At 38.4% G+C, this 16,265-nt stretch overlaps 1 protein-coding gene across 8 annotated transcripts in view; it reads left to right on the forward strand.

Annotated features, from left to right (window-relative positions):
* Nucleotides 1-16,265, forward strand: part of DLG2 (discs large MAGUK scaffold protein 2) — a 2,053,927-nt gene that overhangs the window by 283,335 nt on the left and 1,754,327 nt on the right. For all 8 annotated transcript variants that reach the window (XM_080687299.1, XM_080687274.1, XM_080687295.1 and 5 more), the window contains exon 3: nucleotides 8,883-9,028. In XM_080687299.1, the coding sequence (XP_080543425.1) occupies nucleotides 8,883-9,028 (146 nt within the window). The remainder of the gene's footprint in view (nucleotides 1-8,882; nucleotides 9,029-16,265) is intronic.

A 16,265-nucleotide genomic window follows, 5' to 3' on the forward strand; every position in this document is an offset into this window, starting at 1 on the left:
TTATAAACTATTTTAAAAAGCAATTGTGAGGTCAAAATGGTATGAATTAAAAATTTAAGGAGTTCATTTTGAATATATCATCAGAAGTAGCAAAGCTTTTCCATTTGAGGAAAAAAGGTAAAAAATAAAAAGTGCTAGCAGTTGTGAACAAAGCAAGTAGTCAAGTCACATAAAAACATAATCCAAAATAATATGCAGGCTTTCTGCCATCCTGAGTATGAAGAGATTTGACTTTATTCAATGATTTTTCTTCTCTATGAGCATTAAATAGAGAGAGAATGCAAGTAAACTAAAAGTAGCAAGCATTCATTGTGCTTACTAAATGTAAAAAATGATGCTAGATAGTAGAGAATACATAGGAAGCTAGGACGTCATTTTCATTTTTAAGAGCCTTGCCTGGAACTTAAAAATTACTTACTGGGTTGAAATGTTGAATTGAGATTAGGTAGATGAACAACACTGGCTAATGAAAAGTGGAGTGAGAAATAAGTCTTAAATAGATTTGTGCACTACTTGGTGGGAATGGGAGGAAAGAAGCAGTATTGCCCATCTCCTCCCATAACTCCCCACACAAGCATTTCTTCTTTTCCATGGCTGCTGCGTGGGTGTTCTTACTCTCACACATGTCCTACTCAATGGAATGCAGGTTGAGTAAGAATATTTCTATGATGATGTCATTTCTTATTTAGATCTGTGACTTCAGATATTCCTTTTACAAGGCATAGTGCTAGGACTGGGCATTGAAGGAAAGGTAGGATTTCTATGTGTGGGAAAGGTCATCTGGGCGAAGGGAAGAGTGTGCACAAGAGATGGTAGGACCTGGACTCCAGCAGTGGGAATGAACAGAAAGTGGTGATTTTTGTGGTGGTGGGGATATGAGAGGGTGTCAAAAAGAGATGCTTGAAAAGTGATGAATATATATATATATATATATATTAGAGGCCTGGTGCATGAAATTCATGCAGGGGGGGGGGGATCCCCTCAGCCCAGCCTGCATCCTCTCCAATCTGGCACCCCTAAGGGAATGTCCGAGTGCCAGTTTAGGCCCGATCCTGGGGATCGGGCCTAAATCGGCAGTCAGACATCCCTCTCACAATCCAGGACCACTGGCTCCTAACTGCTTGCCTGCCTGCTTGCCCCTAACTGCCCCCCTGCTGGCCTGGTCGCCCCACCCAGCCTGTTTGGTCATCCATTCGGTTGCGATGGTCGCTTAGGCTTTATATATATATATATATATATATATATATATATATATATCCTATCTAATAAAGAGGGAATATGCTAATTGACCCTCACGCCGTCACAAAGATGACAGCGCCCACAGCCAATACAGAGGGAATATACTAATTGACTGCCACACCCTCAAAGATGGCGGCTCCCACAGCCACAAGATGGTGGCGCCCAGTCCCCTCAGCCCCACCAGGGCACCTGCCTCTGGAGTCCCCCAGTCCCCTTAGCCCCCCAGCTGCCCAGGGCCAGCCCGAGGAGCAGGCAAGCCTCGGCTGTCAGCTGCCCAGCCGCCCAGAGCTGGCCCGAGGCTCAGGTAACCAGGGTCAGCTGAGGCTTGCATTGCTGGCAGTGGCAGCAGCAGAGGTGTGATGGGGGTGTCACCTTCCCCTGATCGCCGGGTTGCCTCCCGCCCCCAGGCGCTCCCAGACTGTGAGAGGGGGCAAGCTGGGCTGAGGGACCCCCCCCCCCCCCCAATGCATGAATTTTCATGCACCGGGCCTCTAGTCATATCTAATAAAAGAGTGATATGCAAATTGATCATACCTCTGCTACACTCACAAGCCATGCCCACCAGCCAATCAGGAGCAAGCATGCAAATTAACCCAACCAAGATGGCTGTGGCCACGGAGTGAGCAGGAGGCTTGGGTTTCCCCAGCAATGGAGGAAGCCAAGCTTTCCACCTGCCCTGCTGAGCCCAGACCTCCACTTACGGCTACAAAGTTTCAATTATAGAAGATAAATAAATCCCAACAAAAATGGCGGCAGTCATGGAGCTGGAGAGAGCAGGAGGCTTGAGTTGCCCCCAGAGATGGAGGAAGCCAAGCTTTCCGGTGGGCCCAGGCCTCCACTCAAGGCTATGAAGTTTCAATTATAGAAGATAAATAAATCCCAACAAAAATGGCTGTGGCCACGGATGGAGCAGGAGGCCTGGCTCTACTCAAGGCTCAAAGTTTCAATTATAGAAGACAAATAAATCCCAGATACCAGGGCCTCCACTTGGGTCACTGGGGGGCGTGGCCAGCCGCAAACCACCACAGGCCCCTCACCCAGGCTGCCCCATGCCACAAGGGAACCCCCACCCTGATCCTGGACACCCTTCAGGGCAAACCAGCCAGCCCCCACCCATGCAGCAGGCCTGTATCTTATCTAATCCTATCTAATCAAAGAATAATATGCAAATTGACCATCACTCCAACACACAAGATGGCTGCCCCCATGTGGTCAAAGATGACTGCCCCCATGTGGACATAAGATGGTTGCCACAAGATGGCCAGCAGGGGAGGGTAGTTGGGAGATACCAGGTCTGCAAGGGAGGGCAGTTGTGGGTGATCAGGCCGGCAGAGGAGGGAAGTTGGGGGCGACTGGGCCTGCAGAGAAGGGCAGTTGGGGGGGATCCAGGCCTGCAAGGGAGAGCAGTTAAGGGGGGACCAGGTGTAGACAGCGGCTGGGAAGGCTCATGGACATTTCTTTAATTATTGTCAGCTGAACCCAAGGTGACAGGCAAAGCCACGCCCTGGGAACACGCCTTGCCAAAAGGGCAAGGGTGTTATCAGCATTGACTCTTATCAACCCATGGTGTGGGGAAGTATGTTTGATATCTAAATCCAGCCTAGCACCAGGAATGCTCAGGGCCTATTCAAGAATGCAAATAATCTCCTTTTGTCTTGACCTTTTGATGAAACTTCCTGGTATTTGGGATATAAAATAAACTTGCTGGATTGGCTCTGAGTTCCTGTCCCTCCATCAGAGAGGACGGTGGTCCCACCTGGCCCCAGCTTTTTTCTTCTATCTTTGTGTCTTGTCTTTTTCTTTCTTTTATTTCTCAATCCCCAGCTCCTCTACTGAGGAACTGGACACGCTCTCTTTCCACACTGGACATGGAAAAGAGAGAAACACCTACAACCAGGCCTGCAGGGGAGGGCAGTTAGGGGTGACCAGGCCTGCAGGCAAGGGCAGTTAGGGGTGACCAGGCCTGCAAGAGAGGGCAGTTAGGGGCAAACAGGCTGGCAGGGGAGCAGTTAGGCATCAATCAGGCTGGCAGGGGAGTGGTTAGGGGGTGATCAGGCTGGCAGGCAGAAGCAGTTAAGGGCAATCAGGAAGGCAGACAGGCAAGCAGTTGGAAGCCAGCAGTCCTGGATTGTGAGAGGGATTTCCGACTGCCCGTTTAGGCCCAATCCTACTGGGATCGGGCCTAAACGGGCAGTCGGACATCCCTTGAGGGGTCCCAGATTGGAGAGGGTGCAGGCTGGGCTGAGGGACACACACACCCCTCCCCGAGCATGAATTTCGTGCACCGGACCTCTAGTATATAATAAAAGCATAATATGCTAATTAGAGTGGACATCTTCTGGACGTCATTCCAGACATCCTTCCTGATGAAGCCAGGGCCAGAGGAAAGCCAGCTCAGGTCCCGGGTGCCTGCTGGTGGCCAAAGGAGGAAACAGCCTGAATCCTGGGTGCCGGAGGGAAGCCGGTGCCAGCAGCTGGGTAAAGGAAGGCCTACTCTTGCACAAATTTTCATGCATCGGGCCTCTAGTATGTGTGTGTGTGTGTGTGTGTGTGTGTGTGTGTGTGTGTGTGTGTGTGATTAAAAAATAATCCTGACTAACCAGAAGTAAGATTTACCATTGGTTGGAGAATTATCTTCAAATTGAAGTAATGGTTAACTTAATTAAGGTTACCTCTTCTACCCTGGCTGGTGTGCTCAGTGGTTAGAGTGTTGCTAGAGCACCGAAGGGTCGAGGGTTTGATTTCTGGTCCAGGGAACATACCTGAGTTTCAGGTTCAATTCCCTAGCTCTGATAGGAGGCGACCAATCTATGTATATCTCTCACATCAATGTTTCTCTTTCTCTCTCTCTCTCTTCCTTCCCTTCCCTCCCACTCTCTCTAAAAATCAGTGGGAAAAATATATTCAGGTCAGGATTAACAAAAAATAAAAAAAGATTACCTTCTTCCTCTCTAGTAGTTGCTTAGGCAGGGAGAATATATAGACAAAGGAGTTAAGTAGACTGAGCATTCATCAGGTTTGGGGGTTATAAGTTCATGAAGATTTTTAAATTTAATATTAAAATACTGTCCAGAGCATTTTTCTAAATGTGATCAAGTCACCGCTATTCATTATGTTTCAAAGTGTAACTTGGTATGAATCCTTAAAATGAGTATGATAAATATGCTTCTATTTCTGGATAACTTATCACCTAACATTTCAAAATTTGGAAACTTGCAAATGCCGCTTATGAAAGTGTTTACATCCTTACAGTTGATGCAAAGAAATTTGACTGTCTGCAAAAATGTTTTACTTATTTTATTTTTAACTGATTCTTAAGAGCAGATAACGGAAACATATTTTTTTGGATTTTACTTTTTTATTCCTTATTCCTGTGACCTTTGTCAACTTAGTTAATATCCTACCAACCCATACTATATTTAAAAATCTGGAGGCATTTATATCTGTGTGGCTTTTACCCTCTGTTCTTACACATTTTCCAAACATGACTTCACAGCTACTTTATTACTAGTGGCAGAATAAAGTGGTAGCTGGGCATAAAATTTGAGTATTTGTAACTTTTTAATATCAGTCTTAATATCTATGAAACAGTTTTTCATCATTATTTTAAAAAGTAATTTTAATACATATAAAAGAATATATGTAATTTATATGTATTATATGTAGCATAATAATAAAATAAACATTTCTGAAATCACTGCCAAATGTAGAACTATATTAATTTGCGTCTACCTATGTATTTGTCCCTTATCACAGTTTTTTACTCACCCCTTCCACTGAGGTCCTTACATCTTTTCATGTGTTTCATTGCTTTGGTCTATATGCTCTTTCATATATGTATGAATGGGTGCCTAAAAATACAGAGTTTTGTGAAATTATTAGCACAGTCAAGGTAGTGAGCATATCCATCACTCCTTAAAGTTTCCTTTCAACCCTTTGTGATCCTCCCACTCACCCCTTCCTGCCAACCCTCCCCTCAACGCTCAGGCAATCACTGATTGTTTTCTGTCAATATAGATTAGTTTGCGTTTTCTAGAATTTTATATAACTGTAATTAAACAAGATGAGCTCATTTTTTGTCTGACTTCTTTCATTTGACATAATTATTTTGAGATTCATCCATGATGTTTGTATCAATAGTTCCTTTTTATTACTGGGCAGTATTCCATTGTATGAACACACCACAATTTGTTTGTTCATTCGTCTATGGATTGACATCTGGGTTGCTTCCAGATTTAACTTTTCAGATGGACATACATATTTCTCTTTCTCTGAGATAAATACCAAAAACAAAAATGGCTGGATCACATAGTAGCTGTATGTTTAACTTTTTAGGAAACTGCCAGACTGCTTTTCAAAGTGGTTGTACCATTTTCCATTCTCATCATCAGTGTATGAGCGTTCCAGTTCCTTCACATTCCTGTGCGTACTTGGTCATTTTAATTTTAGCCATTCTAAAAATTAGGTAGTGATATTTCATTGTGGTTTTAATTTTTCATTTTCTTAGAGTAATGATGTTGAATATATTTTCATGTGCTTCTTTGCCCTCTATTACTTTCTTAGTGAAACTGCCTGTTCAAGTCTATTACCCATTTTTCAACTGGGTTGTTTGGTTTCCTGTGTATTGTATTTTGAGAGTTTTTTTATATGCTCTAGATACAAGTTTTTTCATTATTTTATAATCAGATGTATGATTTGCAAAGGAACACATGCCTATATAAATAGTTATATTCTCTCAAAATTTTGAAGTTATTATTCTACTGTTGTCTGGCTTTCATTATTATTGAGAAATCTAATTCATTTTTTCTCTGACTGCTTTTAAGATCTTTGCTTTGTCTTTTGTATCCTGCAATTTTATTATATGTCTGATCCTAGGCATAGGTTTTATTTATTATCTTTAGGGACATGTGCACTTTCAGGACATGTGCATTTATATAATAAGTTCTAAAATTTTCATATCTGTTATTGCTTTAAATATCATTTGCTATTTATTCTATTTTCTCCCTGAAGACAGCTATTAGAAAAATAGTGTGCCTTCTCATGTATCCTCTATACATCTTGATATTGCTGTATTATTTTCCATTTTATTTTCTCTTGTGTTACATTTTGGGTAATTTCTTTGGGTATATTTTTCCATTTTGCTTTTTCTAATCCGCTGTTTAAACCATCAATTAATTTTTTAACTTTAAATAATTACATATTTTCTAATATTTTATTATGAAAGTTTTCAAACATAGCGAAGTTATAAGAATATTACACGAAACACCTGTGCACTCACCACATAATTTCTATCATTAGCATTTTATTATATTTATTATATATCACATCAGTCTATCTCTTTAGCTATCCATTAATCTATTTATAATGTTCACAAGTTATATTTGTTTTCCTCATTCTGCCTGCTTATTCTTACTAGATCCTTATTATTTGCTCATCTTTGTAATTGTGACCATTGTTTCTTTAACACTTTACATATTTCTTCTATATCCTATATGAGAAAATTCCAAAATCAACAATAACTGGTCATCTAAACCTAAGTTGTTCCTGCTGAATTTCATCCATAGTGACATGCCTTTTTTGAGGGGTTTGTGATCTTTGATTGTGAGCTCATTTCTTGAACCTAATCAATGAGAGTCCTTCAGCCTTAAAATTTCCTTTAGAAAACATTTTCTTTTGCTGCTGCCATAGCCATTGGGGAACCACTGACATTGAACAGCATCCCTTTAGGCTCTTGGCTCAATGAGGAAGTTCAAGGGTTTGCTTCCTTACTTCTACTTGCTGATATAAGGTCCAGTGTGCTGATAGAAATTCTGTACTTGGTATCTGCCCTCAGAACCATCCTATCCTTCAATCCCCTAGCTGATCTGATCTCAGCTCAGAGTGTGTGTGTGTGTGTGTAAGATTCATCTTGGAGACCTACCCCATCTGCTGCAACATCAGTAATGCTTCAAAGCATTCCATCCACTCCAGTGCCTAGTTAATCTGCAGAGTACTTAGCCATAGTGTCAGAAGCAGATGTCTTCAAAACCGTACTTCATATGTTAAACAATTATGACATTTAACTTTGTGGGATAATTTTTAATCTCATTTACATCGTAAACCTGAAGATGGAGTTATGAAAGCATTCATTTTGGGAGTTATTTGGGCAGCTTTCTAACAGTGATTGTGCAATCTCTTAAAAAAGACAATTAAAAATAATCTATTTTATTTTTAAAACATCTTTATTGTTGAAAGATTACATATGCCCCCCCTTCCCTCCCCATTGACCTCTTCTATTTATTTTAGAGTAGCTTTAATGCTTATGGAAAAGTAAAGATAGTATAGAGTTCCAATGAATCCCACATTGTTTCCCCTATTTCATCTCCAATATATGAAATAACCTCACTGAAGGCATTAGAATAAAGGCAATGATCGGAAAATGAGTAGACACTGGGGAACCAAGACAAAGAAAGTATAAAAGAAAAATCCTACATTTGTAAAACAGTTAGATTCTTTTGTTATATTTTGCATTTCATCTTGGAATTCCCTGACCTCCTAATAATTTTTTTAAAAATTGCCTACATTGCCCTAACCGGTTTGACTCAGTGGATAGAGCATCGGCTTGTGGAATGAAGGGTCCCAGGTTCGATTCCAGTCAAGGGCATGTACTTTGGTTGCAGGCACATCCCCAGTAGGGGGTGTGCAGGAGGCAGCTGATCAATGTCTCTCTCTCATCAATGTTTCTAACTCTCTATCCCTCTCCCTTCCTCTCTGTAAAAAATCAATAAAATATATATTTAAAAAAATTGCCTACATTAAGGTTTACTCTTTGTGCTGTAAAGTTCTATGGGTTTTGACAAATGCTTCCTGTTAGGTGTTCGCCATCAACCTGTGCTTTACCTATTCGATCCTCCTCCCATGTCCCAGAACTTCTAGCAATCAGTGATTATTATACTGCCTTAGTTTTGTTTTTAAGTATTATAGGAAATGAGAAGTGTAGTCTTTTAACTTAGCAATTTGCATTTAAGACTCATTCATGTTTTTGCATGACTTGATAGCCCATTACTTTTAATTGCTAAGTAGTATTCCATCACGTGAATTTACTATTTTGTTTATCCATTCAACAATTGAAAGCCATCTTGGTTTCTGCCAGTTTTTGCAGTTATGAATAAAGCTGCTGTAAGAATTCTCATGGAAGCAAAAATGCAATTTTCAGGATTTTCTCTATTTTTATTTTTTTTCTTTGAGATGCATATTTATGCACTTTTTTTTTTTTTACAAAATGTTCAAATCCTCACCCTAGGATATGTTTTTATTCGTTTTTAGAGAGAGAAGAAAGGAGGAAGGGAGAGATGGAGAGAGGAAAGGAGAGAGAGAGAGAGAGTAAGAGACAGAGAGAGAGATGTGAGAGAGAAACATCAATCAATTGCCTCTCATACACACTCAATGGGGATCAAACTTGCTCACAATCTAGGTATGTGCCTGACTGGGAATCGAACCTGACACATTTTGGTGCATGGGACGACACTCCAACCAGTGGAGCCACCTGGCCAGGGCTCTGCACTTCCTTTAATCAGCAAAATTGTCCATATACACATGCATGCAGAAGGTATTTATGAGGTGTTACACGACATGTTGATTCTTTCCTTACATTTTCTTCACAGATATTCAAGAATTTTATGAGGTGACATTGCTGAATTCTCAAAAAAGTTATGAGCAGAAGATAGAAGAAGCCAATCAAGTTGCACAGAAGTGGGAGAAGACGTCCCTTCTTGCTCCATGCCACAATAACCTTCCAAAGTCTGCAGAGGTATGTCACTGAAACTTTTGAAAGAGCTAAATAATGTTATGACATATGCAAGTAAAGAAGTAGCAATCATTATTAACAAATGGTAACACTAATAGTAGAAATGTAGTTATACTGTGAAAGTTGTCCTGAACAAAAGGGTTTATTGAGCCACATGTTAGCCAGAAAAAGGATCTGGTCCTGGGGCATCCTGCAGCAGGGCTAGCTGGAGAAGACAAACATGTCCACCATCCTGAGGTCGATGGAGGTCGTTTATATAGTGAGTGTGGGGAAGAAAGATATGTTGTTTTAAATGAATTTACATTAGCTATAAATAAGGGGGGGTGTAGAGGAAATGTGAAGTGGAGAAAGTTCTGGGATAGGTGGATGGTTCATAAGGTAGACGTATTGGATGCTTCTGGACTGGTTGTGGGCAACGATCCAGCATGTTCATGCATAAGCAAAAGGTGGTGATGTCTGGTGGTTGGCTCTTTTTTCTGGATAGCTCTCTGGATGTTGATTCAAAGTTTCAACATACTCTCAGTAACGTGAGCAGTCTTTTGTTGGTTTTGGCATATGTCTGTTAACAGATTAACTTCTCCTTGTCTCTTGGTCCCGCCTTCCTGCCTGCTGTAATTGAATTTAGGACATTGAATAATTCTTCTTTTGTCACTGTATATATTATTTATCTAGGAAAAGACAGATTTTGGTAAAAGATAAAATAGGGCATGAGAAGGACATGACTTCACATTAGACAAGTGAGTTCTGCTATGAATATTGTCATAGTTTGAGTTGACTCAAATCTAAGGCATTCTGGAATTTCAGAACGAGGTTCCAGATGCAATGAGGGAAAGAGATGGGTAGTGGGGTTGAAGAGTGTGGTCTAAGCCTGTGATCTCCATAGCATGGCCATGATCCATTGGGGTGTAGGAACAAAATAATAGACTCCACATTTGTATTTTTAGTCATATTCTTTATAATTTTTAATATTTGGATAATTTGTAACATATACTATGTTAACAGTTACATATATGTGTGTATATATATATTTATTTATTTAAAAAATAATTATAGCATTATTAGAGTTGTATGTTCAACAAGTTTTTACAGGTAGGACTGTAGGATCAAAAAGTTTGGATACTACTGTTGGAAGTAACAGTTACCAAAGAGTAAGAAGGCAAGTTGAGGCATGTCTCAGGTTAATAGGTGAGGATTAATATGAAGGGAGGGGCAAGTCATTGATACTTATAAGTGATAGTACTTCGAAAGCAGGTAGTAAGTAGTACACACACACACACACACACACACACACATGAACAAAATTGGGGTTGTATGCCTGAGTTAGAAGCTACATGGAATGCAGTGCTAATCAATAGCAGTTGGATTGCTTAATATTTGGATTGTTAGGTTGACACCTGTGGTGTACTTTCTGTTCTGCTCAGAATTGATTTGGAAACTGAGTAAGACTGAATCTAATGATCATACTTGAAGAAAAGGTTAACAATGACAATAATGTGTTAATTAATAGATGCCAATTATGAGAAGTTTAGGAAATACCTAAAAGCTTAAAAAATCATAATTTCAAATCTGGAAGTAAATATTTTTACTTTTTTAGTGTTTTCTTTGATTTCAGAGAGGAAGGGCGAGAAAGAGAGAGAGAGAAACATCAATGATGAGAGGGAATTATTGATTGGCTTCCTCCTGCACATTGGACCGAGCCCACAACCCAGGCACGTGCCCTGGACTGGAATCAAACCTGGGACCCTTCGGTCCTCAGGCCGATGTTCTATCCACTGAGCCAAACTGGCTAGGGCTAGTGTGTTTTTTTTTATACATAAAATTGGGATAACATGTGAGGTGTTTTTATGACTTTTAAATTTAATAATATTTACCCATATTATATAGTAATGAAAATCTCTTAATGGCTACATAATATTCTATAATTTGAAACTTACGTAAGCAGTTCTTGTTCAATATTTAGGCTATTTCCAATTTTCTACTATGAATAACACTGAAATGGACATCCATATATATAAACCATGGCTTTTCCTATTATTTCAGTATGGTCAGTTTTATAAATGAAACTACTGAGTCCAACAATATGGACATTTTTAAGGTTCTTGATACAAAATTGTCAAAGTGCTTTGCCAGATGGTGCTTCCAGCAATGTTTGAAAAGGCATATCTACATATACCCTTAGTAGCATTAATTATTTGAAATATTCTGTCAAATTAATAAAATTTGTTACTTAATGCTTTAGATTGCAATTTATTCATTATTGAGACTGAACTTATAAAATTATGATTACTAGACATTTATATATATTTTTGTGATTCACTCAAGCTCTTTGTCCATTCTTCTAAGTGCTGCTAGATTCTTTTTGTTTTGTAAGAGCGTTTTATTTATGAATAATGTTATCTTGTCATAATTATTGAAATATTTTTAATTTGTTGATTGCTATTAATTTTGCTTATACAGTAGTGCTCTCTGACATTCAAAATATTTTTAATTTTTATGTGATAAAAATCTACCACTTTGGGGACTCTTTCCCCTCCTCATGTGGGAGTCTGTGCTTGTTTCTCAATAAATTTCCATCGTTTACTATATATATATATATAAAAAAATCTACCACTTTTTTCTTTTATTTTTTCTTTCCTTTGTTCTTCCCCATTTCAAGATTAGTTAACTTTTCCCCTATATTTTTTTCTAGATTCTTAATGCTTTGATATTTGCTCCATTTGAATTTTTAAAAATTATTTTTAATCAATTTCTAGATGCATGGTCCCAAATATATACCTCATTTTACAAAAATTATCAAATGTACACTTTTTATTCTCAATGCACTTCTTTTTTTTTACTTTTCCATTTTTACATATTTCCCCTTTCACTCACTTCCTGCTTGTGCTGCATTAGCTATGCCCTCCCCACATGCAAGGTTACCCATTTCAACAACTTAATTGTTTAATCCTCCTGCCCCCCTATAATTCATATAATATGCATTCATACGTAAACTATATATATGTATGTGGGAGATTTTCTCTATCTCTATCTATCTCTATCTCTATCTCTATCTCTATATCTATCTATATCTATATATCTATATCTATCTATATTTATATCTACATATCTATATCTATATCTGTATTGATATCTATCTATATCTATATCTATATCTATATCTATATCATCTATAACTATATCTATCATCTGTCTTCATACTGGAGCATGCATACATATATATGCTCACAGAATTGTGAAAAGTAATTGTTTCTCAAAAAATGTCCATATTATATGAATGCTTCTTCAAGTTGTCTGGTATAGTTTTGATTCATTCTCTGATGGATGTATAATTTCATAGAGTGGGTATATCATAATTTATTCAGTCATTCCCTTGTCAATAGGAATTTGCTGCTTCCAGTTTTCTGCCATTATGATTAATGCTGCAATCTGACGATTGCATGTACATTCTAATTTACTGATGCTTTTATTCTATAGGATAGAGTCTCAGGGGTGCCATTATTGGCTCCAAGAGCATGCATACTTAATCTGAATAAGTGTTGCCAGACTAATTTCACCTTTCACATTTCCACTGACAATGCATGCTGTTGCGATTTTACTTCACATCCATCCCAGCAATAGGTGTTGCTGCTCTTCTTAAGTCTTGCCAGGACTTTTAATTGGTTTATGAACATATGCCAGCAAAGAAAGGATGAATGATGAAATAAAATCCACATAGTGTTTTAGCTATTTTTCAATGTCAAAATCAAGATAGGCAAAACAGAGTTAATGTAATGCAATTTTAAAGGTTTTAAAAAACTCTATTTTATGCATCTAAAAATCTTTTGTTTAGGAAGTCTTCAGCCTATGGTGATTTGAACATTGGCCAGTTATATCTAAAACTTCAGAGCATGAATGCACATTAACTCCAATTAGTGTGCTTCTGAAATGAGTCTGATTGTTGTTCCTTGATGGGCTGTGTGAGTCAAAGAGACAGGTATATCTGGTCTTTGTTATTGAAGATGAAGGTGGGCACAGAGGGAAAATAGCTTTGTTTGGGGTCTCAGTGTACTGAGCTAGGATAACCAAGGTTCTTGTCTTGCAGGGGTTGGCTTTCCAAAGTCAAATTTTGAAAATCGAGTACAAATTAAATTGTTGCTATAATGCTCTTTGTGAAGAACAGTAATTAAGAAATGGAACCAAAATGAAGTTCATAACCAGAAAAGTTTAGAATAAGGGGCAACAACATGGGTAGATTCTAACTATATAGTGCAAATGCTTGTTATATTTTTTAATTCTCACCTGTGTTTCTTCCTTTGAACAAGCTGAGTTTATTTAAAGCATCTGGGAAGGACATGTAAGCTCTTTAAGGGCAGCGATCATAAGTCTCCCTTATCTCTGATTCTTGGTACCCACCAAAGTGTTCGTCACATAGTAGGCTCAAGAATTATATGTTGAAAGAGAAAGAAGACCCTCTAAGCATCCTCTGGTTTTCAACTTCATTCTACCCATCGGACTCCTTGCCTAGCCCACTATGCTTCTCTCTTTCTGTTTTCTTAGCTGGGTCTTCCCAGGATGTAGGCTTAAATGGAGAAGAAGAGGTTTTATTAAGACATCCATGGCTTTTCAAAATCTTGGATAATGCAGGAAAATGCAAAAGGAACTATCCTCTTACAACTGCAGTTTACTCATATGAGGCAAAAACCAAGATTAATGGTCAAAATAATGGTTTTATGAATTTGGGTTTTAACTTAGTGTTCTGTATTTTGTTGTTGTTGTTGTTGTTAGTAGAGCCAGTTCAAACTGGCTCTAATATTTTGGCAATGTAAAGACAAAACCTGGTAGCATAAGAACAAAAAGTTCAGGGCAAATAACCATTGGATTTGGTGTTTTCAAGACATGTAGGCACCAAATGGCTTCTGGCTGCAAGATGTCAGTGATACTTTAATGCCAAGGCGGGGTCTGCCACCCCCAGTAGAAGGCTCCACCAGGACACTAAGTGTCTAGCACAGTACCTGGCACAGAGGAATCTCAAGGAACTAGAATACAGCATAGAAATGTTAATATTATTTTTCTGTAAACCAATATGATCTTAGTGTTAGCTTTGAATCTTCCAAGAAGTAAAAACATAATCTTTGTCAGTTCTGGGTTCTCTCAAAGCATTTTTGCTTTACTCTTAATCACTTCCTCACTTTCCCTATACCACCATTTTTAATTTATTTTTCTGTCAGAGGAAACTGTTCCCTGGTGCATATATTCTGCCTCAGCAGCTCAGTGAGAACAGACATTGTGTAATATTGTCCATCCCTGTGTTGAGAACAATGCTTCAATGATTAGTGGTGGATTGAATGATGTTGGTGGGAGAGATATGAAGGGAATCCATCATGGTCCTCAATTGGCATCCACTATGAGATCATTCCTATTGGGACATTCCCTTTCTAATTTTCAGGAGTCATTGTTCTTTTTTAATATAGATATTAAATCATATATATATATATTTAAATTAAATTATATATATTTAATATATATTAAAATATTTTAATATATATGTGTAAGTATGTATTTATTAATTTCAGAGAGGAAGGGAGAGGGAGAGAGAGTTAGGAACATCAATGATGAGAATCATTGATCAGCTGCCTCCTGCATGCCCCACACTGGGGATGGAGCCCATAAACCTGGCATGTACCCTGACCAGGAATTGAACCATGACCTCCTTGTTCATAGGTGAATGCTCGCTCAACCACTGAACCACACCGACTGGGCCAGGAGTCATTGTTCTTATGTTGGCATTTGCAGCTGAGGTGTATGTGTTTCCACCAGGACTCTAGTTATACAGTCCATGCTACCATCTGTTCTTCCTCCTCATTCCAACCACAGAGCTTATTCACTTAAAAAAATGCCTTCTCTATATTTCATGTCCACATGGGTAAAACCTAGTAGCAAAAGGAGCATTGTGCTACTAGGCTATATCTCATGGCTGCTTCCTACTCTTCTTGGGGTGCAATGGAGTTCTGTGAGGCTGCTCAGGATCTTCTATCTGGATATTCCTTTACCATTGTCTCTGCTTTACTCCCTAGTGCCCTATTGGTGCCAGGGAACTTCTTTAAAGGCTTAGGGTTGGGAGAAGGATTGAAGTTGAAGTGATTCTCATCAAAGTTTCCCTTTTCCCTTCTCTCACTCTTTAACATGAGATTTTTGGTCAGCGAGAGGTGGAGTGTATACATATATAATAGAGGAGAAACATGTTCCGTTTGACTTGCATATTCTTGTAAATCTTTCCAGTTTCCTACCTAGACTATAGCTTTTGAATTTAAAAACAAAAATATAGTGTCTGTGGTTTCTGTTTTTATACCCTCATGCCTGGAAGTTCTAGAGGTCTGTAATACAACAACTCAAATGTAGGATGATTAGGGTAAAAAGGATCTTTGAGGACCCATGGTTAATAAGTCATTCCATCCTTCAGCCGCAGATGCAGAAAGATTCACTGCTTTGATATTAGCAGCTATCCTGCACATTGGATTTTAAAGTTTGGCTTGTTACAGGGTAATTTGCTATAAGTTAAAGAGGGTGTAGACAGAAATCCTTTAATCAGGCTCTAAGAAACAGGAAAAAAAAATAAAGTGAAGCCCAAGTATCAAAAAAGTACCCCCTAGTTTTATTTAGATGTAATTGACATAGAGCACTGTGGAAATTTAAGGTCCATGGCATAATGACTTCACTTACATATATCATAAAATGATTATCACAATAATTAACATCTATCATCTCATATAGCTACAAAAAAAGCAGGGGGGAAGGTTTATTCCTCGGGATGAGAACTCTTGGTATTTACTTTCTTAACAACTTCCAAACATGCCATAAAGCAGTGCAAACTATAGTCATCATGTACATTACATATCCAGTATTTATTTATCTTATAACTGGAAGTTTGTGCCATGTGAAAAGTTTCTTTCTAAAAAATACTTGTGAAAAATGATGCACATTTTCCTGCTCAATCTAACTCAGTAGTTCTTTTTTACTCTATGGTAGTACCTATTTCTACACCCGTTTTTGCTATAAAATAAGCCAGAAATGATGGAAAAATGAGATTGGACTTTTATAGCGTATACTATGATACTATCTCATATTTAATATAATTTTAGTGATTGGTTTTCTATTGCCTTATTTTCCAACAGTGTACATGCAATCTAGAAATCTTTATAGAGGCAAGGTCTTTAGCATTTCTGATAGAAAATAAAACATAGCATGTCACTCCTTTGTCAAA

The sequence above is a fragment of the Plecotus auritus genome, assembly GCF_963455305.1.
Source record: "Plecotus auritus genome assembly, chromosome: 9".
NCBI classification, from domain to species: Eukaryota; Metazoa; Chordata; class Mammalia; order Chiroptera; family Vespertilionidae; genus Plecotus; species Plecotus auritus.